Below are 23,991 nucleotides of genomic sequence, written 5' to 3'. Positions count from 1 at the left end.
ACAATATGATACTGTCTATCAATGATAGATATTGATAGATAATGTCTATCAGTGTCTATCATTGATAGAGGGACATTTTTTTATATTTAAAAATATTTTCAATAATTTTACCATTTAAAATATTTTCCTTATATTTATCTTTAGATAAATTGTTAAATTGCAAATTCACTATATTTAAAATATTATGGGTTGTTTGGAACACTAACTTGGTTGTTATAGTTATTGAATAATATAATTTGTGGCTTATAATACTATGCGTTTAAAATGTAAATTATTTTAGTCTAAATTACACAAATAAGGAGAAACATGGCTAAAAAAAATAAGCATAATTGACGACGATGGTTTTCAATTTTTTTTTTAAAAAAATTAAAATATATGTATTTTAAATAGTTTTATTGTAACTAAATGTGAATTATAATAATTGAGAACTTCAACTATATAATAAAAAGACTTGAGTGGATATATATATATATATATATGCAAAAAAAAAAAAATGATTTTAAAACAACCTATTTCACTAATATTTCTTTAATTTTTTTCCCCTTTGCAACTCATACTTAAAGTGAAGTATGGAAACTATAAAGTATTTTGTTTAGGTTTAGGTTTGATTTAGTTTCCTACACTTGCAATTACGTAATGTTTTTAATCTGCATAGTGTCAAAACGTTCGATTTAATCTTCAAACACACTACAACATATCTGGCTTTTTGTAATTAAAAAAATTTTATAAAAGATTTTATATTCTACGAGTTTCTTTGACACCCAAATATTGTAAAGTCAGGCAGGTTGGTAAGATTAGTCGAGGTGCACGTAAGTTGGTTCAGACATTCATGGACACCAAAATAATAATAGTAATAATAACAATAATAATAAGTAAAGTGACTTTGGGGTAGGATCAAACTCCCAGGGGGTGGGGGAGGGAAGTTCGGCGTATGTATGGGACCTTTATCTTGTGAGATTAGTTGGAGTTCATATAAGATATCGATTACTCACAGTATACAAAGCAAATTGAATTTGGAGAGAAACTACTATGATTCGATTTGAACTGATATCTTTATGGTGTTATCTTTTGTAAAGTTCACTCGTGCCTTGCTTTTTCCTTTTGTGTCTTAGCATATGGAAGTTGATAATCATTTATCCTAGAGGGCATCTGACCTTTCTACTTTTTATCCCCTTTTGTTTCTAAACCCTATATTTTTGCAGGAAAACTCTTATTAAGAAACAGTAATGGAGTTTATATTAAGAGGAATGAATGATGAGGGATCTGAGTGCTACTCTAATGAAATGGACATTCAAAGATGCCCTTTCCTCAGAAATATCAATAAACCAACCTGCTTTTCCTTCTCCACCTTGAGTTTCACCTTACCGGTAGCTTCCTTATCTGCTCTACCCCTACACATGTGCAATGGCAGATCTGTTTTAGAAAATTCATTATATGATTTTGTAATTTCAGGTTCGGGGAGCGAAAGGGCCAATTTTTGAGGATGGTCCTAATTTTGACACAGCATTTAAGCTCTTTCATGGTAAAGATGGAGTTGTCCCACTATCTGAGAGAACCGGCTTTGAGAAAATATCGTCAGAACCAGAGACGGCTCCTCATTTCAACCCCTTGGCAGCAAAAGCTGCAACCATCAGTCTGTCAGCTTTTGGACCAGGAGGGCCATTCAGCTTCGGTAACTTCTCTGAGAAATGGAAGAAACAAAAGTCTGAGGCATCCAACAAGAATGATCATTCGTCAAAGGTAGACTAGATGTGCATTCTTCTTAACCTTTAAACTTGGGACACAAAGTTGGATCATCCATAGTACTTTTTCTATGGGATGCCTACTTACGTGGAGACTGAATTTCAGAATTTAATTTAATTTGCTTACGAAAATGTGATTGACGTTCAATTCTATTGCTAAAAAAGAACAAGAATTTGACAATGCATGAATATCTTGAATCTAGCATGTTTATGAAGGAAAGCTAGAAAATATGGGACTTGAACTTGTGAAACGTCACATGTGGAGGAGATAGTCTGATAATATGATGTTTGGAAGACATTTGCCCTGTCTGTTTCCTTGGGATTTGAAGGGTCCTAAATCCCATTGGATTGGAAATGAGAATTTTCGTTTGTCATCCGTTGAAATGGTCAAAGTATACCAGATTTTAAAGAAAATTATCTCATCAAAACAAAAAAAGATTTCTTAGTCAATTATTAATTTAATTTCACTAGGTTTCATTTTTCATTCACAAATTAAGATTTTAAAGTGTTCTCTTCTTGCCTGCCCCCTTTTTATAAAAAGATGAAAATGGTTATATTTGTAAAATTCGTATTTTCTTTTCGTTTCTCGCAAACAGTCCAAACAAAATTGTTTAATCAAATCAATTGCAGATGTTTCTTATTCCAAACACAACAATCTTAAGATCAGTTCTAGTTTCAGTTTGTATTACAGTTGCGTGCATGATTGAAGTTGGTAAGCCGTTGCTCATTGGCCTTCTTTCTGTATTTAGTTCATTTTTGTTTCTTGCATGTTTTCCAGAAAAAAGAAAGTTCATCCAAGCACGAGGCTCTGGGAAATGAATGGTTGGAAACAGGAAACTGTCCAATTGCTAAGTCTTTTAGAGCTGTTAGCGGAGTTCTCCCACTTGTTGCAACAGCTTTTCAGCTACCACCTGGTATGAAGCTTAAGTGCCCGCCTGCTATAGTTGCTGCTCGTGCTGCCCTCGCTCGTACAGCATTTGTAAAAAATCTGCGTCCTCAGCCCCTTCCTTCAAAAATGCTTGTCATTGCGGCCTTAGGCATGGCAGCAAACGTTCCTCTTGGTATATGGAGAGAACACACTCAGAAGTTTTCATTTTCATGGTTTGTGGCAATTCATGCAGCTGTACCCTTTATTGCCATGCTTCGGAAATCTGTCTTGATGCCAAAGACAGCCATGGCGATGACCATAGCTGCTTCTGTACTAGGGCAGGTTATCGGCTCGAGGGCTGAACGTATGCGATTGAAAGCTATTGCCGAGAAGGGAAAGGCAACAACAGTTATACCAGCACTAGAGTCTACTCCAAGCTATGAGTTAACCCAGGTGGATGCCATAGTAGGTGGTCGTTGTGGTGTAGAAAGAATGGTGTTTGATCCTCTCCGAAAGGATGGTAGGCAAACGTCTTCACCGGCAAATGTATGCTCGTAAGGTGACTTCGTATAGATACAAGCATATTACGAAATAAATGAAGTGCCATTGATATTGTTAATGGGACTGGACTTGTTATGAAATGTAGATTTAATAGATATTCAACCTTTGTCATGGCTGGCTATCATATAATGTTATGCATTACGCTTTTGAAAAGTTACCCTTTAGCTAAACATAAATGAAAAATCCTTATTAAAGACTGGTTGAATGTGAAAACCGATCTTGTAATGTAATCCCAGTTCATGTTGCCTTTTACAGAGCCCCTACAAGATGGCGATTATGGAATGAAATAGACCGTAATTATTGTGCACTGATATATAGTGAATTTCCGTGTATGATTTGTTGAGAAGATCTTGTGTTATCATAAGAGCTCTTTCAATCTTTGTATTTTCAACTCAGATTGATCAAATTTTTTTAGGTCCAAGTGTTCTTGTTTACTTTGAGCTATGTTCGAGGGTGCTTTTCCTCGTACTACAGGCATTTTTCATTCAAAATCATCACGGAGAAGACTAGTAAATTGGTCAAGTATTTAAAAAATATTTGGAAAAAGATAATAGATTTAAGGTTGTATCAGTTTAAAACTCCAAACTAATTGTATCAGCATCAGTTAAAAATCTAGACTGCCGTAATACTTTTCATCATGATTAGTTTGCTGTTAATTTTAAGAGTAAGAATAATTTTATTTAGATGATCTTGAAAATTTAAACTGCAATGTTTAATAGAGATCAAGGTATGTTGAACATGGCCTTATCTATTCAATGGTGTATCATGTGCCGGCCTAATGATGAACAGCTTTTCCAACATTACACGTTTGTCTGAAATTTTTGGAGTAAATTTTGCGGTGCTTTCAAATGAAATTTGGTGCCACCTTACATCCATTCTCTTAGGTCACCCTTTCAAGAATGCCAAAGATCTATGGTTGCTCAAAAGCTTTTTTAGGATCTTATGGAAAGAAAGAAACAAAAAAGTCTTCCAGAGCAAGGATCACTGGTTGAGCAATTATTATGTACACTTGTACGCACAAAAAAAAAATAATAATAAATAAATAAATAAATAATTTTAGAACAGAATTGTCACATGACAATTTGACAATTTCTTATTGGACAATTATCTGGACTGGACAAGGATAAGTGCAGTCCAAGCACTACCTAGCTATTTTGAAATTGCCACTTTGTCATCTGTTATATCCTGGTATAAAAGTTCTCTATCTTTTCGCTTCATTCTCAAATGCTTCCCTTATAAACAAGGGAGAATGCCTATTGTAATACCTTGGATTCTATAGCTTTCTTGTGAATTTCATACATTAAAAGATACTTTCTTGTCAAAATAATAATAGGGATCAGCCGTTTATGAATTAAGCTTTTGACGAAACTGCACAAAGTAAACAAAAAACTTTCACAAACTATTTATTTGATCAATAGACCAACTACACTATATACCATAGAGAAACTTGAGAAAAAATACGTGCAAAAGAAAACTAAAACACTGTACAAAGATACATTAACTTAGCAAAATATAAACGCAGCCATCAAAGGAAAATTACTACAAAGGTAAGTAGACTCCAAACTATGATTACAAATAGACTAAGATGCAAAACATAATTTCCAAGCAAAAGCTGTACAAGAAAATTTCAGGAACTCAGGCCCCAAAAAGCTAGCTAAGTCCACGCTTTCCACCTCGGCGCTACTCCTGCAACATCTTTTCTAATGAAAGTGAAAAAAATGAAACTAGGGATTCAAAGAATTTAGGAACTTCCCTGAGCATTATCTAGCCGTGAAGCCACTGTTACCGTAAGCTGGAGGGACAGTGGCCAAACCAGGGCAATCCCTAGCCCAATGCCCAGTTTGATGGCATTTGAAGCATTCACCAGAGGCACCACCAGAAGGGCCAGAAGATCGACTTGAGTACATCCCCCCTCCAACAGAGAGCACAGGACCGCTCATGATACTCGGGCAGTTCATTGAGCTGTGGCCAGAGCCTCCACAGCTGTTGCAGTATGTGCTCGAGTTAAGTGGTGTGGATTGAGAAGGCCTAGAGCTGCTGTACTGGTTCCCATACTGAATACCTTGGTTGGGTGTACCATATTCTCTGCCGACATTGGTAATATTTCGAATAGGTGACACGAACTGTCCACCACCAATATTCACAGATGCAGGGTCATGAAATCCAAGATTGTGTATGGCGCTTTCTGCCTTTGGGGTAACAGAACTATTGTTCTCTGCTCTGTGTTTTTCCATCAAATCTAGAAGAAACCTGGACTCCATCGAAAAATTAATGCTTTCTGCTTTCACCACTGTTGATCTTACTCTCTGTTCATCGCTAAAAGTCTCTTCCTTTATTTTCAACTTCATTATAAATTTTGTAAAAAGAACCTTACGGATGATTTCTGCAAATTTCTCATCATCTTGCTCTTCGTATTTCAAATAATACAATCTTTTTGCAGGTATGCCCATGATCTCCTCACCACCTTCTTGAAATGCAGTTACCCAAGTCAAGCCAGTATGATCCTGTATTTGCAGCTGCAGTATGTACCTGTAGTCACATTCGTCAACAGACTCATCACACCTGTCACATCTCCATTTTCCATCTCCATTATTTGTAACCTTTTTGCTACATTGTCGGTCCCCAATCATTATAGGACATGCTGTGTAACAGAAATTGTCAACCTTAATAAATGAAACAGTTGCACTAACCGTGATCCAATCTGGCTTTTCAGAGGTTCCTAACCTCTCATCTTTAATTTGAGATATGGTCTTACGGGCATCTGTTCTGCCCACACTGGCAACTTCCCTGGATAAAGAGACAGAAGGAGTACTCCTCCCTTCCTTCTCAAACCACTCTCTCAGCGTACGAGCCTCAGGGAAATCTGGCTCTACAAAAAGCTGACTTGTTGAAATGGTTCCCACTGCCTTCCCATTGAAGTCGCTTACTCTACTAGATTTCACAGCCAAAACTGGAAACAACCCCGAGTCACACATATTTTGCAATCTTTGCCCTTCCGCTTGACAGAAGTTTCCCCAAAGAGTCAATTCAACACTTCGGCCAGACATATCTTTCAACTGAAGGGATCTCTTCTGAGTCTCAGTACCATTTTTTCTCATTAGAGAAGTTGCAGGATTAATGGAAGAAACAACACCAATTACATCAACAACACTGTTGCTGTCCATGCCCTCAATCTCACTAATCTGATGGAAATGAAACTGCTGCTGCGGGATTGATTGGTCATCCTCAAAGCAAGGTTGGATTGTTGATGTGTTTTCAAGAACTATTTCGTAGTCATTTTTGAGATGGTTATAGTTCTTTTGAGCAGGTTTCAAGCTTCCTTTAGAAATGAAGTAGACTTTACCAGATTCAATCTGGTTGTAAAACTGGTCAGCTACTGTATTGAAGCATGTTACACGTATTTCTCCACGGTATGCATCAAGTAAATCAAATGAAAACACTTTCCCATCACCACGAGGATTATTGTAGTGTCTGAGTTCTCCTTTTGAAGTAACTCGAGCCTTTATTGTCCACCTTCCTTGGTAAGGGTTCAGAGCAGAAATAGGCATTATCCTTGGGGCAGCTTCATTTTTCGCCACTGGTCCTCTGTTACTGTACAATGAAGGTGGCTGTTGATATGTTGGCTGAGGACAGGGATAAGAATTTAGAGGTGGCCTGGGAATATCTGATCCACTGTTGTGATATGCCATCTTCTGATTACCATATGATCCAGTTAAAGGAGATGGCCCGTTAAACCTTGTTCCAGGATCTGTCTTAGGATAAGGAGGAGGCACAACTGATGCAGAGAATCTTCCGGTCTCAGGAGGGTTAGAATAAGATCCCATATGCGGTACATGTGATTGATTCACTTTAGGCTGTTCAAGAGATGCACTAGATACATTCACCTTACCAATCATTCCACTGCCAGGTGAAGCCCCCAGGGCCCCCCCAGATGATAGGGAGTTTCCAATAAATGCACCTGTTGCCGATTTTGTTGCTGATACGGGCTCACCAATAATTCCACACATTTCCTCTATCACATCCAACTCAATGACAATTATAATCCTGTGATTGGAATTAACAAGTTATATGGAGCTTGTAAAATAATAACCCCCCTTAAAAAAAGGAAATTTAATATGAAGAAGAGTAAGAGAGCACCAACATGAACAATATGCATATATACATACATACATACATACATATATATATATATATATATATATCATCTCTTCAAAGGCAAATTCGGTAGATTTAAAAGGAGGAAGCAATAAAATGACCTTGATGCATGTGCTTTTTTGTAGACTCAGTTGAATAAACAACCGTTAAGACCTTAATATAAGGAATGCTGATGGAACCCTTCAGGCAAATTGTACACTAACAATTGAACAACATTAGACATCAAAAAACAACAAAATAATAAAACCAGAATGACTCATTTGGGTTGGAAACTAGAAATTAAAATGGTGCTTTCCTTTAAGAATGGAACCGGAGATTTACTTGAGAAGATTGAAAAGATGGCAGGCATACAATAGGGTCGCTACACTAGAAAAATTCTTAGTAGGTACGTCAAGGGGCCCTTGATCTACTATGTTTAAATTCACGACACTGGAGGACCCTTGCACAAGCTATGAAATGGATTGAGAATCAAGTTTTGTGAAGACAAGTGAGCCTTTTACTCCCTGCTTAACGTTTTTCATTCCAACGTTGTTTTCCCCAAAAACTTAAGGACGATCTTGATCAGTGAAGCAGTAGAAATTTGGGGGTGGTTTTCTGAACTATAATGACGATCATACAATGTAGATTTTTTGTACTCTGGGATGGTTATTCAGTAAATTTTCCTTCTCTCTTTCGATGTCTCTTCTCCAAAATTAGAGAAATAACTCACGAAATCCAAATTCTTCACCTAGTCCCTAGCTTTGAAAGTTAAAAACCACAGGATATAATGCAAAGAAATCAACCGTGAGAGATTTCTTATCTGCTTTACTCCTATTTTTCATAAATAATGTGACTTATCTCTTATCAACAGAAAACGAAAGAGAGAAAGGGGCAAAAATGAAGAGAGAGGTAAACTCCAAATATACACACAATCTGCACTCAAGTAGTTCCCAGTAATCAAATTTCGAAACTTAAATAAAGGAATACTAATTTCCATCTCTTTACACTACACATCGATTCCAAACTATCTTCTATCCAAAAAAGCAAACAAATATCGAAATTAACAGATTCAGTTAACCAGAAAAACTTACAGGCGTTCTTGAACGGGGTTACAAACATACTGCCGCAGTCGAACGATGGAACCTTTCTGTAACTTCCCGGACTTAACCAGTTCATTGAGCTGAGTGCCCAGCATTCCTTGCTGGAAATGGGTTCCATCAGAAACCAACAATCTGAACCTCTCGCTGCCCGATTGTTGCGAAGTGTTAACCAGTTTTAAGTCAATTACTTGTAGAATCGGCTGAAACGTCTCTGCAGACGATTCCCGCTTGCATATCACCATCACTGCTCCTTCCGTCAGCTTAGACGGCGCCATTGACGCTGCCATTTCAAGAAATGGTTACGAAACTCGAAGTCCCCAACGAAGAACTTAGTTCGTTCTTAGAAGATGAAAATTCAATCGGAGAAATGGGAATTGAATCCGAGAATGTGGAATCGACAGGAAGAAGAAGATTGGGGGAAAACGAGAGAGTATCAGTTACAGAAATTTAAAACCCTAGAAAGAAAATGGGGGAGCGCCATGAATTTGCGATGAAAACCGCGAAAATCTATTATTGTTATGGCCTTTTATGAAAATTCCAATTGTATCCCTTCAGCTTCCACGATACGCATCTCAACTCAATCGTGATTCCACGTGTCACACTGCCACGTGTAAAAGCTAGAATATAAATTTAAGGCTAAATTATACGAATGCCTCCATCTATGAAGTTTGTTTCAATTATTCCTTGAATTTTTTAAAATAAAAATAATAAATCTAAAAAATTTGAAAATTATTTTCAAAACAATTCGGGTAGGTCTTTGTGGTTGAATTCATAGACAAAAAATTTTAAATATACTTATTTAAATAAATTATCTAAATATATTGAAAAATAAATAAACAGAAGAGACATATAGTACATATGTGAACCATACATGTTATTTTCTTCCTTTCAACACAATATTCTTAATTTTATATATATATATATATATATATTTGCTAACTTGAATCCACTAATATACTTATCGTTTGTGTTTAGATTTTGTTCATTTGAACAATGTATAAACTATATATATGTGTCTATGATTTTAGTAGCAAAAACTTTTCAAAATTGTTTTTAGAGAAGATAAAAGGAAATGAAATCGTATAAAATTTATGATTATAATTGAAACCAATACATTAGAGATGTTTTTATACTTTAGAAGTTATTTGTAATTTTTAGTATGGATTAACCTCTTAGTTATCACTCTTAATAGATGATTAAAAAAAATAAGCCCACCACTCGAAATGAAGAAAGACGACACTAAATTGAGCTTTTTGTTGAACTTTGAGGCAATGAAAACATAAGATGGTTAAAAAAAAGGTCACCAATAATATTTCACAAATCTAACTTGAGAAATTAGTAATTAAGAAATCTTTTGAATGGGCGGAAACAAAATAATTCGACAAACTGGTAGGATAACAAGCTATAGAATGAGCTATTAGCTTTAAGGCTTCAATCAAATCAAATATTTTGATGATAACAAACTCAGATTTTTTGTACTAATATTTTCAGAATTTCGGAGTTACTATCTTGTAGAGCTCGGAAAGACGATTCCAACGCAATTTGAATCGCTCAAATCGGAGTTCAAACGAGAAAGTTATAAGCAAAAGGAGATTGGATATGAAATCCAACGTGGCAGTGACACGTGGCACACAAACGGTCAAATATTGATGATGTGGCAACTGACGTGGCGGGTGACGTGACACTCAAACCGATCACTTTTTGTTGACGTTGCACATGACGTGGCAGTGACGTGGCGGTCGTGGACGAATGAGATAATGACAGGTGGCGATCACCCAACTTCACGTGCGGACGCGTGCGTGCACTGCACGTGCCTGCGGTTTCTTCACAGAATGCGGCGCGTGACGCTCAATCTCCTCCCCTGTGCGCTTGGTGCTCATATCATCCGACTATTTTTTATTTTCATTTTTATTCTCTTGTTTTCCTTTAATTTCATGATCCAATTTTCTCCAAATTCTCACCAAATTTCAGCCTTTTCAAATTTGATCTCCTTCCTAAATTGTCATCCTTCAAATCTTTTTTATTTTCCAAATCTCAATAATTCCAATTTTTTAATTCATCTTTTAATTACAAATCCTTTTCATTTTCAATTTCTCTCTTAATTACAAATCCTTTCCTTTTCTATTTTTATTCAATCTTCACCCTTCATTTGCAATCATATCCAATTGCCAAAATTTATCTCCTCGTCTATAAATTCAACTTGATTTTACTCTTCATTCATACACCAAAAGCTATTAAGTCTTAAGCTCTCAATTCTCTCTACTCTCAAATTCTTGTCCTCCTTGCTCATAAATTAGTCTAGAGTTTTTTTTGTGAGTTTTTTTTTCTGAGTGCTCAACTTGTGTATTTAGCCTTCAAGAGGTAATATTGTGAGGTTTTCTTTTAATTTTTGGGAATTGTATTAAGATGTGAGTACATCTTGAGTTATGAGAAAAAGAAATTGGTTTGATCCTGAACCAATAAAAAGGATCTTGGGTTTCTCTTTAGCCTAAGAAAAAGAGAGTCGTGTGTCGGTTTAGTCCTCACCTGCAAGAGGACTACTGAGTGAAATACCCAAGAAGGAGTCTTGGAAAGTGGAGTAGGCAATTTGCCAAACCACTATAATTCCCGGTGTTTTCTCTTCCTCTCTCTTTTATTTATGGTTTTCAATTTTTTGCTTCTTGTCTTAGTTATTTTTTAATATTTTATAATTGCATGATTTAATTTTTAGTGTGCTATTTAACTTTATCCTTGATTAAATTGTCTTTAAATTTGAAGTTATTATAGCTTGCATGATTTAAGTTTTGTCTTGCATAAATTTTCTTTAATCAAATTAGTGGGTTAACTTTATTGAGCATTGTTTGAAGATAAAATTATTTTTTAAAAATTTGTAGTCAACCCTATTCACCCCTCTAGTGTTGCCTTTAGATCCTACGTGAGCAACTTGATTTCTAACACGAGCACAAAATGAGAAAAGAATTATTGTTTCGTTGAAACTATAATATTTTAAAATATTTGTTAAGTATTTATTAATAAGTTTAATTACAAGTTTAATCTTTTGAAATTTGAATTTGTATTTATTAAGTCCATGAATTTTCATGTCATGTCTAACATTTATTTTTTATTTTAAAAAATAATTAATTTATTAAATAAAAATTTGAATCTTATATCTAATAAAACTCCAATGTTTTAATTTTGTGTCTAGTAAATTCACAGATCCGAAAAACTACCGAATGAATCAATAACTTATTAGGTACAAAGTTTAAAATGCTTTCAAAAGTTCATAAATTAACATAGATACAACATCGAAGGTTTAAAAAACTAAATTTACAATTTAATAACTAATTAGAAAATTGGAAGATGAAAGAAAATCTATATCTCTAAAAATAAATCATAAATTTACATTTTAGATTAAAATACTGTTTTGGTCTATGTGATTTAAAACTTGTTCAAATTTAAACCTACATAGACAAAACAATTAAGCAAACAAGATATTGAGTTTGTAAAATCACACTTGAATGAACTTAAAAGATAATTCTAAATTACGAATTAGATGATAAAAAATAAGCAATAGAGAACAAATAAAATAAGGTAATACTTGGGTTATCATCTTTGTACAATTGAAATATTTTAAAAAAAAAAACAGAGAGAAAAATAAGATTTACCATATGACATATTATGATTGGACAATCTGATAAATGTATAAAAATAGGTACTCTTCGATATACACCTAAGTATTTTTTATAAAATAATGTATTAGAGTTCATAGTGATTGAATCCCAAAAAGAAATCTACGTCTAATGTAGTAAGCTTCTCCTTCTTTACTTGTAATGATAAGAAATACAACCACTCATCCATCCTCTCACACAAATCTTCTGCTCATGTCATGAAGAATTCTCAACTGAATTCTATGACTAATGGGCTCAACCTGAAAACAGAAGACCACAAGGTCTTCTAAAAGCTTTATAAAATAGAGGAAATCTTTTATACTACGATAATATAGATAAATTTTCATACTATCTTCATTTATTGTAGGTCACGTTAATGCATGTTTAAAATTAGGATGAGATTCACTAACAAATATGTGGGATATATAAATAATTATAAAGGTAAATTTATAGTGTGAACAACTAAAGTATGATAATCCTATAGTACTACAAACAAATTCCCAAACATAGACTCCACATTAGGGTTGGCAAAATTCCCTGTGGGGCCCTAGATTGGGGCGGGGAATCTTCGGTTTGATCGGGGATGGGGTCAAACTGGAAAAATTTTTCGGGGCCCCGTCCCGACCCCGACCCCAATTTTATATAGTTATATTTTTAATATTTTATAAATATATATTTATAATATAAAAAATAACTTATTTATATGTATGTTTATAATGTATACTATAGACTTATAGTGTTGTAAGCCCAATATTGAATATATAAATTCTAAATTTAAGTCCAAAAGTCAAGTTCAAACTTAAAAATTTAAAAGAAAAAAATAAAAAAATCCCCGTGGAAAACGGGGAATGGGGTCCTGCAGGACCCGTTTCCCCGAAGGGGAATCTCCGCCCCCGTCCCCGCTTTCAAATGGCGGGGACAGGGGCAAGGATGGGAAATTTCCCCTATAGGGCCGGGGATGGGGACCCTCTCCCGGCCCGCCCCGACCCCGTTGCCAACCCTACTCCACATCAATAGCGTTAAAATATTTAAATGGATGTGATGATGTAGACCTCCGCATCATCCATACAAGTCAGCTTATAGAAATGGTCAAGGCAAGGCTAGCAATTTTATAACACATCTTTCAATAAAGCTTAAACTTAGTCATTAGAGTTCATTTTAATCAAAATTGGCTAAATTATAACAATAATTTTAAATACAATATGTAATAAATAATAATAATCTTAAATATAATATGTAGATATATTTTCAAAATTTATCGTGAAAATGCTAATAAATAACCCAAAATTTTTGAAAAAATAAACAACAAACCCTAGGAACTAAATATATGTTTATATTAGTAAATGTACTAAAATTGGACATTTTAAAGTGTATAAACTGGAATTGAACAAAGTTAAAATATTATTTTAGTTCATATACCTTGAAAGTTATTATATATCAGTTTCTTTACTTTCAATTATCCAATTTTAGTCGATATATTTCAATAAATCTTAAATTTAGTCTCCAATACTAGTTTATTGTTGATTTTTTTTATATATAAAATATTTAATAACATTTTTACAAGAAAATTTGAAAACATATTCACATATTGTATTTTTATACATGAAAATTATTATTATTAATTAATTTTGCTATAAATTAATTTTGATAGACTAAATTTGAGATTTATTAAAAGTAGGGGACTAAAATTAGATAATTGAAAATACACCAACTACAACTTAACAAATTTCGAAATCAAAGTATTGGCTAAAGTGATATTTCAACCTTATTTTTTAGAAGAAAACAATATCTTTTTTGTCTCTAAGTTTCCGCCTTTCAATATGGTTTTCATTGGGTTCATATGTTTCAAAACGTTACACTTTTAGTCATCAGATTTTGTATTTGATTTCAATTAGTCTCGATAAAGACAAGTAATTTGGATCAATGGGTGTCGTTTGGTTGCTTTCTTTTTTTGAATATATGTTTCAAAATGTTAAAGAGGTTTAAATTTCGTTTTAATTTGGTTTATAGGTTGAGATTTTGTTTAAATTTCGTTTTAATTTGGTTTATAGGTTGAGATTTACGCTCTTAATCTTTTTTTTTTTACTAAATATCAAATTTTCAGTTTAATATTTATTTAAATAAATTTTAAAAGTTAAAAGAATTATAATTAATCAAGGTCACATTTACCAAACCATAATAAAAATTGGTGCAATCGTAATGAAATTTCATTGATGGATAAATTGTAATAAGTTTGAATCGCAAATATATTTGGATTGCCTTTGATTTCGTTTACTTAAAATTATGAATTTTATTACATTTACTGTTATTGTTATATACGAAGGTCAAACATTAATGGTAATAGAAACGGTAATAGTAAATATGTCAAAATTCATAATTTTTCCTATATAATAGTCACAATAATGATAATTATAACAGTCATGGTAATGATTGACATAATTTCTACATGCATTAGATTGAGCACACTCCACTCGTCAATCAATTTGCGTTTTTTATTATAGATTTTAAAGTGGGCCCATGTGTCATACGAATACCGAACACGAGTAAACAATACCAAAAGTAATCAAACGAGACCTACTTTTCACATTGCTATTGATTTATTACCTTTTCACTAAGTTAGATGTGACCTAAGTTTAACTATTTTTCATCACTATTAAAAGTAATTTTAAATTTTTACTTCATAATTATTTAAAATTAGTGAAAAAATCAGGTTAAAAATATAAATGATAAAATCTAGGGTCAAGTTAAAACAAAACTTAAATTTTAAAAATAAAATTGTAATATTTTGAAATATCCCAACTAAATTGAAATCAAACTCAAAATAGTTTGAAAAAATATAATTGGAAATGAAACTAAAATTTCATTTTATTTATTAACCATCGAAAAATTTTCGCTATAAATATGAAAAGGCCACGTGGCCTGTCGCCATGGAATTATAAATCTTTTTAAAGTTCTAATACATTGTCCAAACATTCATAAAGTCCAAAAAAGAAAAAGAAGAAAAAAGAAAAAAGAAAACAAGAAAAGAAAAGAGTCGATCGTCTCCCCTCTCTTCTGCAAAATAAAATCTAATCTTTCACCTGGTCAAAGGGACTCCGATCACCGGATAGATGTTTCCGGTGGCCGGAGCTATCGTCTCTTCACAACTTAGAACTTTGTGCCGTACATCACAGAAATCGGAGTGATTAGCTTTCAATTTCAGTACTCTGATGGATTCTGAGGACGATGAGGTCTCTACCTCTGAGAGGACGACGAAGGGAGGTTTTCTAGCTTTAACTATGCGATGGTGTGCCGCGCTTTTGCTTCCAGTAGTTTCATTTTTTTTTGTGACTCTATCGTTGAGTTTAGTTGCAATTTTTGTCGCCAATTCGTCAATTACAAGTCCCATTTCTTTGCGCTCTCAGTGCAAGATTGTTTCCAGCAGTGAGTTTTTCTTTTGCATCTTCTATTTTAGTTTGTTTTCAAATCAATTTTGATAGTTTTGGTTTTGGAAGTGACGAGGACGTCCTGCTGAATACTGAGTCTGAGACTATCTGACATTGAAATAGTAGGTTCTATCATCTAGGTGTTTATAATCACAGAATGATTTGTAGACTGTTCTAAGGTTGGTCTATATATCTTCTCGTGAATCTCGTGACTATGGATATAACTATTATTTTATTTTGTAAACAATGAATCTCGTTATCGAGTTAGCGGATGGAGTAATATATGTACAAACTTATCTTAGAATTGACTCCGTTTTCTGGATAATCTAAAAACTAAGTCAGATATCAATGACCATATAACAGAAACGACGGTATTCTGAAAGTGCAACATTATCTTCTCGATTAGGGGAAGTATTAGAAATTGTTTAGAGTTTAGATATTTTGATTCATAATAAACTTGGGGTTTTAACTGCTGTCAGCTCTCATTTCATATTCATGGTATTTCGTTATTCTTTTAGTCTTCTATGAAAAGAGGCAGTTGGCTTCACCACCTATTCTGAGTGATTTTTCTTTTGGCAGGTGTGGACCTTAGGTCATCTAAGGTTTGTGAACTTGGGCTACTGAATTATAAAGCCAAGAATGTTTTCTATCCCTATGAAAGAAATAAGTTTAGATGTCGTTATGATTACTACTGGGCGTCAGTGTTCAAGGTTAAAATGATTTATTCTCAGCTATATCTCTTTGGCATTTTTGCTTCAATACACAACTTAATACTTATCTTCTGGCAATAACCTTGTGCTATTATGAATTTGTTTATGAGACATCATACAATGACGTAAATTTCTAACCATGTTGAAGATTTGTGTTTCTTCTTTTCATGCCCACGACTCATCAATGAATTCTGATTTTTTTTTTTGATATATAGATTGCTAATTGATACCTTATTCTTTAATTATAGGGTTGCATTTGCTTTACATGTCATTTTACAATATTTATTGAGCAATATTATGGATTTAGTTCCTTTAGAAGTCTTTGAACATTTTTGGGAAGCAATGAATTATGGACACAACATGGGACTTAGATATGACACAACAATGACATGATTATGTCCCATTTTTAAGAAACTAGGACATGGACACCGCAAAGATACATCCAATAAATATAATTTTAAAAAATTATACACTTTACACATTATTGCTTTAATGATACTCAACTATGAAAGGCGTTTGCTTCTAGTAAAAACCTTTTTATTCAAGGGGGGGAGGATGATATTTATCCAAATTGTACTCAATGGGATGGGATACCGACTTACTTTCTGATTGTGTTAAACATTGTCTCTGTTTTCAACTTTGAGAAAACTATGAGCAATTTTCTATTGGAAAGAGTTGAATGAGGGAGGGGATGCTCGTCCAATTAGGTGGGAGGTAGTCTCATGGTTGATTGATCAAGATGGGTTGGGTCTAAGTAATCTGAGACTTTTTTACAAGGTTCTGCTAGCTAAATGGTTGTAATGATCGTTGTAATGATCCCATGTGGAATCAAACTTTCTGTGGCATGAGGTCAGTGCGATTAAGTATGGTCCTTGTCCTGTTTTAAGGCATTTTCAAAAAATTCTTGAGTCTCTTTCTTCAAGGAAGACTCGAGTTCACTTTTCTAGGAAAATTGTTGGGTGGCTAATGAATTGGTGTATTGCTTCTTCTTAATATGCCTATACTCTTAATATTTGGTGGAGGCTTGATACTTTTGGGATCAATACGATCATTTTATTTTTTACTTGATTAGGCCTACATCTGTTGTTTTTCTGTCAAAACCTAACTCAGAACGCAAAAGCGTTGGTTGAATGCAGTTAGTGCACCTTTTTTTTGGAGTTTTGGGTAGAAAGAAGGACTCTCCAAGGTGTCATAGGCGGTAAATTTGGGATATTATTGTCGTTGTTTCTTCTTCTTGAGCACTCTTTCCAAATGCTTGAGCACTCTTCTTCTTTTTTTTTTTTTTTTTTAAACTTATGGGTTCCTTGGGTCTTCCATTTGTAGGTTCAGTAATTCAATCAATTCTTTGTTCCTTGCAAATTAAAAGAAAAGGAAATACAAAACCTCTGAATGTCTGATAGTGACCAACAAGCGTTTTTTTATTACTAATTCAATTCTCCATGCATATCCTCCACGCTCAAATCGTGTTATATGATAGTTAAAGTATACCAATGAAAAGTCTGAAGTAAGATCAGAAAGGAGACATCAGCGAGATGATCAGAATGGAGTTCCTAAAATTGCAAGTTTGAAACCTTATCCTGGTAATGCTACGGATGTGGCGCATTTTATGGAATAGTTACAAGTGTTGTAACTTGCTACAGATGGTCTGGTTCTAATCATTCATGTGGGGACGTGCGAGCGGGGACGTCCTATACAAAGAGTTTGTATAAGATCTGACCACGAAGTGTTAACATCTCGTTATATAACGTCGTTTATGACATAGAGTTCACTTCACTAAGATGACCATAAGTAACATGACCTCAATCCTGAGTGAGTTGAGAACTCCTGCCTTTGAGGGTGGTCCTTTGATTTGCATGGATGCGAGTGGCTAGATCGCCAACTCAAACCTACCACTTTGGGGATTCGTCTGATTTGGGAGCGGGGAACTCAACTACACAAGATGGAATTCACTCCTTCCCCGAAGCAAGGGTAAGTAGATAGATTGCTCCCTTAAGGGCTGATCTCGGGGCTTGAACGATGTGGCCACAGAAATAGTAGGACTATATTGTATTGTTCATTAGAGGGATCAGTGGTACTTAAGAAGTTAGATGTAACTACAGGGGCAAAACGATAAATTGGCCTAGTTGTACTTATGAGCATCTGTGAAGGGTTATCGTACTGTTGATTAGTTATATCCGATGGACACAGAAATATATCTGTGGTAAGAGAGTTCAGCTGTCAATCTTTAGTGGAATGCCTGGTAGTTAACGGATGGTGGATCTCGTGGCTAAAGAGTTTAGTCAGCTATTCACGTACCATTGAAGCTTCGAGTCATAGATCCATAAGGTCTCCTTAGTAGCTCAATGGATTCAAGTTGAGAATCAGTTTTTGGGCCAATTTGAAATGTTCAAATTGACAAGAGGGAGTTCGATTATATATGATGTGATTGAATTGGTTAATAATATATAATATGATTGACTTTATGTATGAGATACATTAACTGGAGGAAAATAGATATAAATATGATTTATATCTAATGGAGGAGAAAACACTATGGTTTATATGTGATATTAAACTATAGGTTAATGAATATAATATGATTATATTTATTATTATTAATTGGACAATTATGGGATAATTGGCTGCCGTTTTCTTCGTAACCATGTATTAATGGGAAGTTCCAATAAGTTTTCTTAACTGAAGAATAAAATGAAAATTGTTTTCATTTTGCAAGACATCATGTAATTTGCTCAAGAAAAGTGTGTGCTGCCTATAGCTTAGTAAACTGAGAGACTATACGATAGCTCGAATTTACTACACGATCGCATACATGCGCACACATCTTCTAAACGATCGCCTTCGTTTTACTAAATGATCGTATAGCGCCCGAGCATTTACTAAACGATTGTATAAACGATCGCTGCCTTTTTCCTACATGATCGTGTACTTCACCTAAACGATCAAACATTTTGTCTTTCCATTCTCCCACTTGCTTGATCGTTGTATACGATCTTCATATCCTCCTCCCCTCTACCAAATCTCAACAGAGCCCATTCTTTGGATTCTCACACCGAGAATACCGAGGGTTCTAAGTGGTGGTGTCGTCCCAATTTGCTTTTGTTCATGTGGAGACCGCCCATGAGGAGACAATCGGGTGTTGGTGAGCGATTAGCTTGACATTCCAGTGAGAGCGAGAGTACCTGTTCCCTTGGAGAGAGCGAGATTTGGGTGAAGAAAAGAGTCTTCAACTGGTACATATCTTTTCTCTCTATTGTTTATTGTTCTAAGCATGCCGGTAATTTACAGTACGATGCATATCTGTATGTTTAAATGTAAATGTGGTAATTCTGTCACAATGTATTTGGAAAGATTCGCTTTCGCTTAGAGGTACTATTGTATAAGGGTTCATTCAATTCACAACAACAAATATAAACATTAATTCTTTCTTCACCCAGTCAGTTTTCTTAACTGAAGAATAAAACTCCTCTATCTAGTCTAAAGAAATTGTATCTTGAAATGCATGAATATTAGATATGAGTTAGTTGTGAAGGGTTCTCACCCATAGTTGGATGCTCGCATGACACCCGTGAGGGCAAGCCAAAACGAAAGTGGGATACCTGGAACAACGCATGGGTAATTAAAAATTCATAATTTTTTTTTATCCAACATTTATCTTAAAAGGAGCATCTGACGCATTACTAGTTTAGAAAAAAGGGAATGTTTTGAGAAACGAAAGGAGTTGTTGATAAAAGGCCTGCTGCATCTGAAACTGAACATTAGTCCTTTTAGAAAAGAGTCAATTTGAGTTACATTTTCTAAACTCTTGTCTCAAGATTATGACTGAATATGATGAGAGGCGAACTCTGTACACTTAAGACAAAGGAGATAACAAAGAATTATTTTGGAATGCTCGAGGACAAGCATTGTTCAAATTTGGGGGTGGTGATAACTTATAGAAATACAAGTTATTTTTGCTCTTAAGTTGGAACAACTAAGGTTTTTAATGATAAATTCTCCTCATTTTTAGTAGAAACGTATGGAATTACTCAAACATTAGCAAACTCATGCAAAAGAAGTTTTATTACTAAATATTGCGGCGCTAACGCATTGTATTGCAAGATCTTTGCAGAAAGCTAAAGCATAATCAAGAAGTGCCACAGGGAAAGCTCTAACGCATGGGCCATGCGTCAGAGAGAATTCAATGCAGAGAAGATACATTGATCCAGGCTGATTGTGTCACATCACCACTTGCAGTATGGGCATCTACAGCAGGCGGCATCTGAAAAGCTTCCAAGAGTCAGGCGGCTAACCAGGGCATGGACTTTAATGCTGCCCATTCACCAAGTGGACAAGACCAACGCCTATAAATAAATGAAGTCGCTCCAGAGTTCGCAGACAGTTAGATAGTACATAGAAATTTATCAAGACTCTCACTCTCTAATTAGCATAGTCGTAGTTTAAGCTGTGCTGTGGTGCCAAGACAATCAGAAGGGTTGAGAACCACCACCATCATCGGTCAAGGAGCGGAGGAAGCCAAGCTTGAGAAAGACACTTCGTCCAACTCCTATACAAGTGATTGTACACAACAGAATTGAGCCAAAGATTTACAAGTACTCTGTGGCTTGACTCAGTTCCTTTTATCTCATTTATCACTTTCATTGCATTTGATTGAATATTGCTTTTGTAAAGACAATTTGCTTCTTTATAAAATTCATATATTTGATCTATCACATTTTGCCATTGTTTATTTTTTGTTTATGTTGAATGCATTTATACTTTATGCAAAACTTCATTTCAACGCTTAAGCCAACTTGATCAATTGGTAAAAGCATCTTTAACTTAGATTGTTCAAGAGAATAACTAAGCCGCATCAAGTAGGACGCCTAGTACATCTAGAGATAGACTTACTGGTGTCTATTGCATTCTGTGTTAGACGCATGCATCCTAGAGATAGGTTTTGTATGTTATTCACATTGAGAAGCTTTGAATAAAGTTTAATGCATAAACAAAGATAAGCAAATCATCTCATCTCATCCACATCAAATTCTGGTTTGTGTACACTCATCTTAGACCGACGCATATCACTTACAATAAAAACCATTTTCGCATGATCCATTTAATCACTACTAAACTCTTTTGTATCTTCTTGCACAGGCATAACACTTTAGTGTAAATAATACATTTTTCTCATATATTTAAGAAAACCCCTACAATAACTACAACGCAAGGTCTGCGTTTGTTTAACTGAATCCCCGAGTTCGACCTTGTACTTACCAGGAACCTAAATTGGATTTATACTTAGGTCTGGTTTAGGAAAACTTGAACGTCATTAATAGGAGTGTCATACGTTCTGATTGCATATCTTTAACGTACCAACGCATTATAACTCCTTAAACACATCAAAGCATCAATGCTCCATTTATACTTAGCACTTATTTTTCCAATTTATTTTATACAATACACTCCTTGCTCGAATCACGATAGCAACGAACACCCCCCCCCCCCCCCCCAACATAATTATTTTTCCCTTCCCTCCTCCCTCCTCCACTCACACATTCACACACTGAAAAAAAAAAAAACATAAATACTCATAATCCCCCTTCCCCTATCTCCATGCAAAAATTACAAAATATTTAGAACTATATCACCAATCACAATCAATTGATGAAATTACTATATACAAGTTAAAACTAATTTGACTAATATGAACATAAGTTGAACTAGTGCAATTACATTTCCAAAAGAAGAACTTCCTTTTGTGATTCTTTCTAGAAATTCATTCATTTGACCGAATCTTCTTTCATACTCTTGACATTGACTTTCTAATACTTCTTCCACAGTAGCTCTATTTCTTTCATTCTCTCGACATTCACTCTTCATAAGTTCTTCTGTCTTTACAAGGCGTGCCCCTAGTGATTGGACATAATCTTGTGAGTATGTTTCTTTTTTACTTCGAGGTGGTTTTGGTCCATATCCCATCCTTTTAATATCTGTATTTTTTTCCCTAAAATGGTCACCATAATTTCTTCATCACTCATTGGCATACTTGAGTTTTCTTGCTCTAGTTTTGAAGCAACAATTTTCTCATATATGATCCAAAACAAACAAATGTCATAAACATCAAAATATTTGAAATTAATATTATTCGTTAAAACATTTTAAATAATACTTACATAAACTTCACGTATTGCATCGTCAGTCCATCCTTTGCAACAGACCAATGAGTTTGGTGGAAGATGTCGATGGGACTTAAATAAGTGCCATCATCCCTTATCTTCAAGAATAATACTCAATATTTGTAAGCAATATAATATAAATGACCACGGATAAAATATAATATCATACTTTTTCAGCTCACTTTCTTTCAAAAATAGTATACAACCATTCTTGCAAGCATGTATGCATGTATAACCTAAAACCAAGTCACACAACGTCTTTTTTGTTTCATAATAACATTTTGGCATTTTGGTACCCTCAGATAAAGCTTCTTTAATATAATTTGTTTGAAACATGTTTTTTTTTTTAGTCAGTGAAGTCTCACTTTAGTCAATTTCATAAAAATATGGCAAGTACATTAAGTTGATAATTTTTAAATGAATAAAATATCAAAATAGACTTGACTTTTGCTCAAAATTTCCTTTGTTTTAGAACCAATCTTTTTTTTTTAAAAAAAATATACAAAATTAGTCAGACTATTGAAACTAGATTTGGGACCAAACTGAGCCATGGTTATGGGAAGAACATGGAAAGCTTATCTCCAATTCATCTACATCAATATGTCCACTCAATTACATTACCCATCTTCTTTATTAAAGGTCAATACCTACATGAATTTGGTCAGTTCCACTCCTACAATAATCAATCCTTAAAGTAATAATTTTGTATATCAAAGCCTTTGAGATAAATTTGAGCAAGAAACTTATAGAAATTCCACCTCCATTAACTGGATTTAAGAAATAGAGAAGTAATTAAAGGCGAATGGCGAACGAATACAACCTTTCTGGCTCATGCAATGGGGAACAACGGACAAACTCCCTAGTTTTAGACGAAGGGCGAAAACGATGAAAAACCTCCCAATTTCAAACGAATGGCGGGCGAACGATGAACGAGCTCTCCAATTTTAGAAAAACAATGGACGAACGATGAACGAGCTCCCTAGATGACAGCGAATGGCGGATTTTTTTCTTTCAGAAAAACGATGGACTTGGGTAACAAAAAAGAAATGGAAACCCTCACTTTCGGGTGAATGAAAGATAGAGTGAAAAAGAAAAAAGGTTTGCGACGAATCAAAAATTCATTGCAAGATGTGACGAAAGTGACTATTGTCACATGTCCTCATGTGCCAAAACTCTCGTTCAATGAATTGAGCCTACGACTATAGCCCAATTCGTCGCAAAGTTGCCTGCGTCGATTGAAATTTTCGTCACATCTGGCAACGTAGTCACGATGAAATAATTTTCATCACTTATTGCAACGACGATTGTGAAAGAGTTACAAACGTGATAGTGGAAGAAATTTGGATCGAAACCACTTTGATTACATTAATTTCATGGATTAAGCATACTAGTATAAAAAGGAAAATATGGGTTTCAAGAACACCAACCTTTGTAGCTCAAAATTCTCTCTAATCACTTGATGATTTTGATCACGAACACGTCGTGGACCACTGTAAGATTCTTTCCCATTATTTCTCGACCTTAGAATGGATTCTGGCATCTAAAATTGTGATGAATTTTGAGGAATTTTGGAGTTTGGATGTTCTTGGTTGAAAGAAATTTGAGAGAGAATTTTTCATCAATTTATCATCAAAATCACCTCTTAATCT

At 34.5% G+C, this 23,991-nt stretch overlaps 3 protein-coding genes across 4 annotated transcripts; 2 read left to right on the top strand and 1 right to left on the bottom strand.

The window, feature by feature from the left end:
- Nucleotides 1–905: 905 nt before the first annotated feature.
- Nucleotides 906–3,484, top strand: LOC120091474 (uncharacterized). Its single transcript, XM_039049516.2, has 3 exons — nucleotides 906–1,367; nucleotides 1,453–1,740; nucleotides 2,521–3,484. The coding sequence occupies exons 1-3, from the start codon at nucleotides 1,227–1,229 to the stop codon at nucleotides 3,166–3,168; spliced, it is 1,077 nt and encodes a 358-aa protein (XP_038905444.1). The 5' UTR covers nucleotides 906–1,226; the 3' UTR covers nucleotides 3,169–3,484.
- Nucleotides 3,485–4,549: 1,065 nt separating this feature from the next.
- Nucleotides 4,550–8,923, bottom strand: LOC120090391 (replication protein A 70 kDa DNA-binding subunit A-like). Its single transcript, XM_039048021.2, has 2 exons — nucleotides 8,397–8,923; nucleotides 4,550–7,215 (listed from the first exon to the last, which is right to left on the bottom strand). The coding sequence occupies exons 1-2, from the start codon at nucleotides 8,690–8,692 to the stop codon at nucleotides 4,932–4,934; spliced, it is 2,580 nt and encodes an 859-aa protein (XP_038903949.2). The 5' UTR covers nucleotides 8,693–8,923; the 3' UTR covers nucleotides 4,550–4,931.
- A 6,094-nt stretch (nucleotides 8,924–15,017) lies between these two features.
- On the top strand, nucleotides 15,018–20,893 carry LOC120091229 (uncharacterized). 2 transcript variants are annotated; one of them, XM_090307431.1, is made up of 4 exons: nucleotides 15,018–15,475; nucleotides 16,057–16,187; nucleotides 17,511–19,417; nucleotides 20,296–20,893. In XM_090307431.1, the coding sequence occupies exons 1-3, from the start codon at nucleotides 15,262–15,264 to the stop codon at nucleotides 17,517–17,519; spliced, it is 354 nt and encodes a 117-aa protein (XP_090163557.1). In that variant the 5' UTR covers nucleotides 15,018–15,261; the 3' UTR covers nucleotides 17,520–19,417; nucleotides 20,296–20,893. The 2 variants fall into 2 exon arrangements, 1 of the variants encoding a protein (XP_090163557.1); XR_016524736.1 differs by lacking the exon at nucleotides 17,511–19,417.
- Nucleotides 20,894–23,991: the final 3,098 nt, after the last annotated feature.

This window comes from Benincasa hispida, chromosome 11 (genome assembly GCF_027475165.1).
Source record: "Benincasa hispida cultivar pf3 chromosome 11, pf3_genome.v1.1, whole genome shotgun sequence".
Lineage (NCBI taxonomy): Eukaryota > Viridiplantae > Streptophyta > Magnoliopsida > Cucurbitales > Cucurbitaceae > Benincasa > Benincasa hispida.
The sequence above is the reverse complement of the archived record's forward strand: the minus strand, read 5'-3'. Positions and strand labels throughout refer to the sequence as shown.

Excerpts from the sequence above, each read along its gene's own strand:
- LOC120091474 (XM_039049516.2), top strand. The coding sequence starts at position 1,227 with ATGGAGTTTATATTAAGAGGAATGAATGATGAGGGATCTGAGTGCTAC. Across the intron at positions 1,368-1,452 it reads CCTTGAGTTTCACCTTACCG|GTTCGGGGAGCGAAAGGGCC; the intron begins GTAGCTTCCTTA and ends TTGTAATTTCAG. Across the intron at positions 1,741-2,520 it reads AGAATGATCATTCGTCAAAG|AAAAAAGAAAGTTCATCCAA; the intron begins GTAGACTAGATG and ends CATGTTTTCCAG.
- LOC120090391 (XM_039048021.2), bottom strand. The coding sequence starts at position 8,692 with ATGGCAGCGTCAATGGCGCCGTCTAAGCTGACGGAAGGAGCAGTGATG. Across the intron at positions 7,216-8,396 it reads AACCCCGTTCAAGAACGCCT|GATTATAATTGTCATTGAGT; the intron begins GTAAGTTTTTCT and ends TTCCAATCACAG.
- LOC120091229 (XM_090307431.1), top strand. The coding sequence starts at position 15,262 with ATGGATTCTGAGGACGATGAGGTCTCTACCTCTGAGAGGACGACGAAG. Across the intron at positions 15,476-16,056 it reads GTGCAAGATTGTTTCCAGCA|GTGTGGACCTTAGGTCATCT; the intron begins GTGAGTTTTTCT and ends TTCTTTTGGCAG.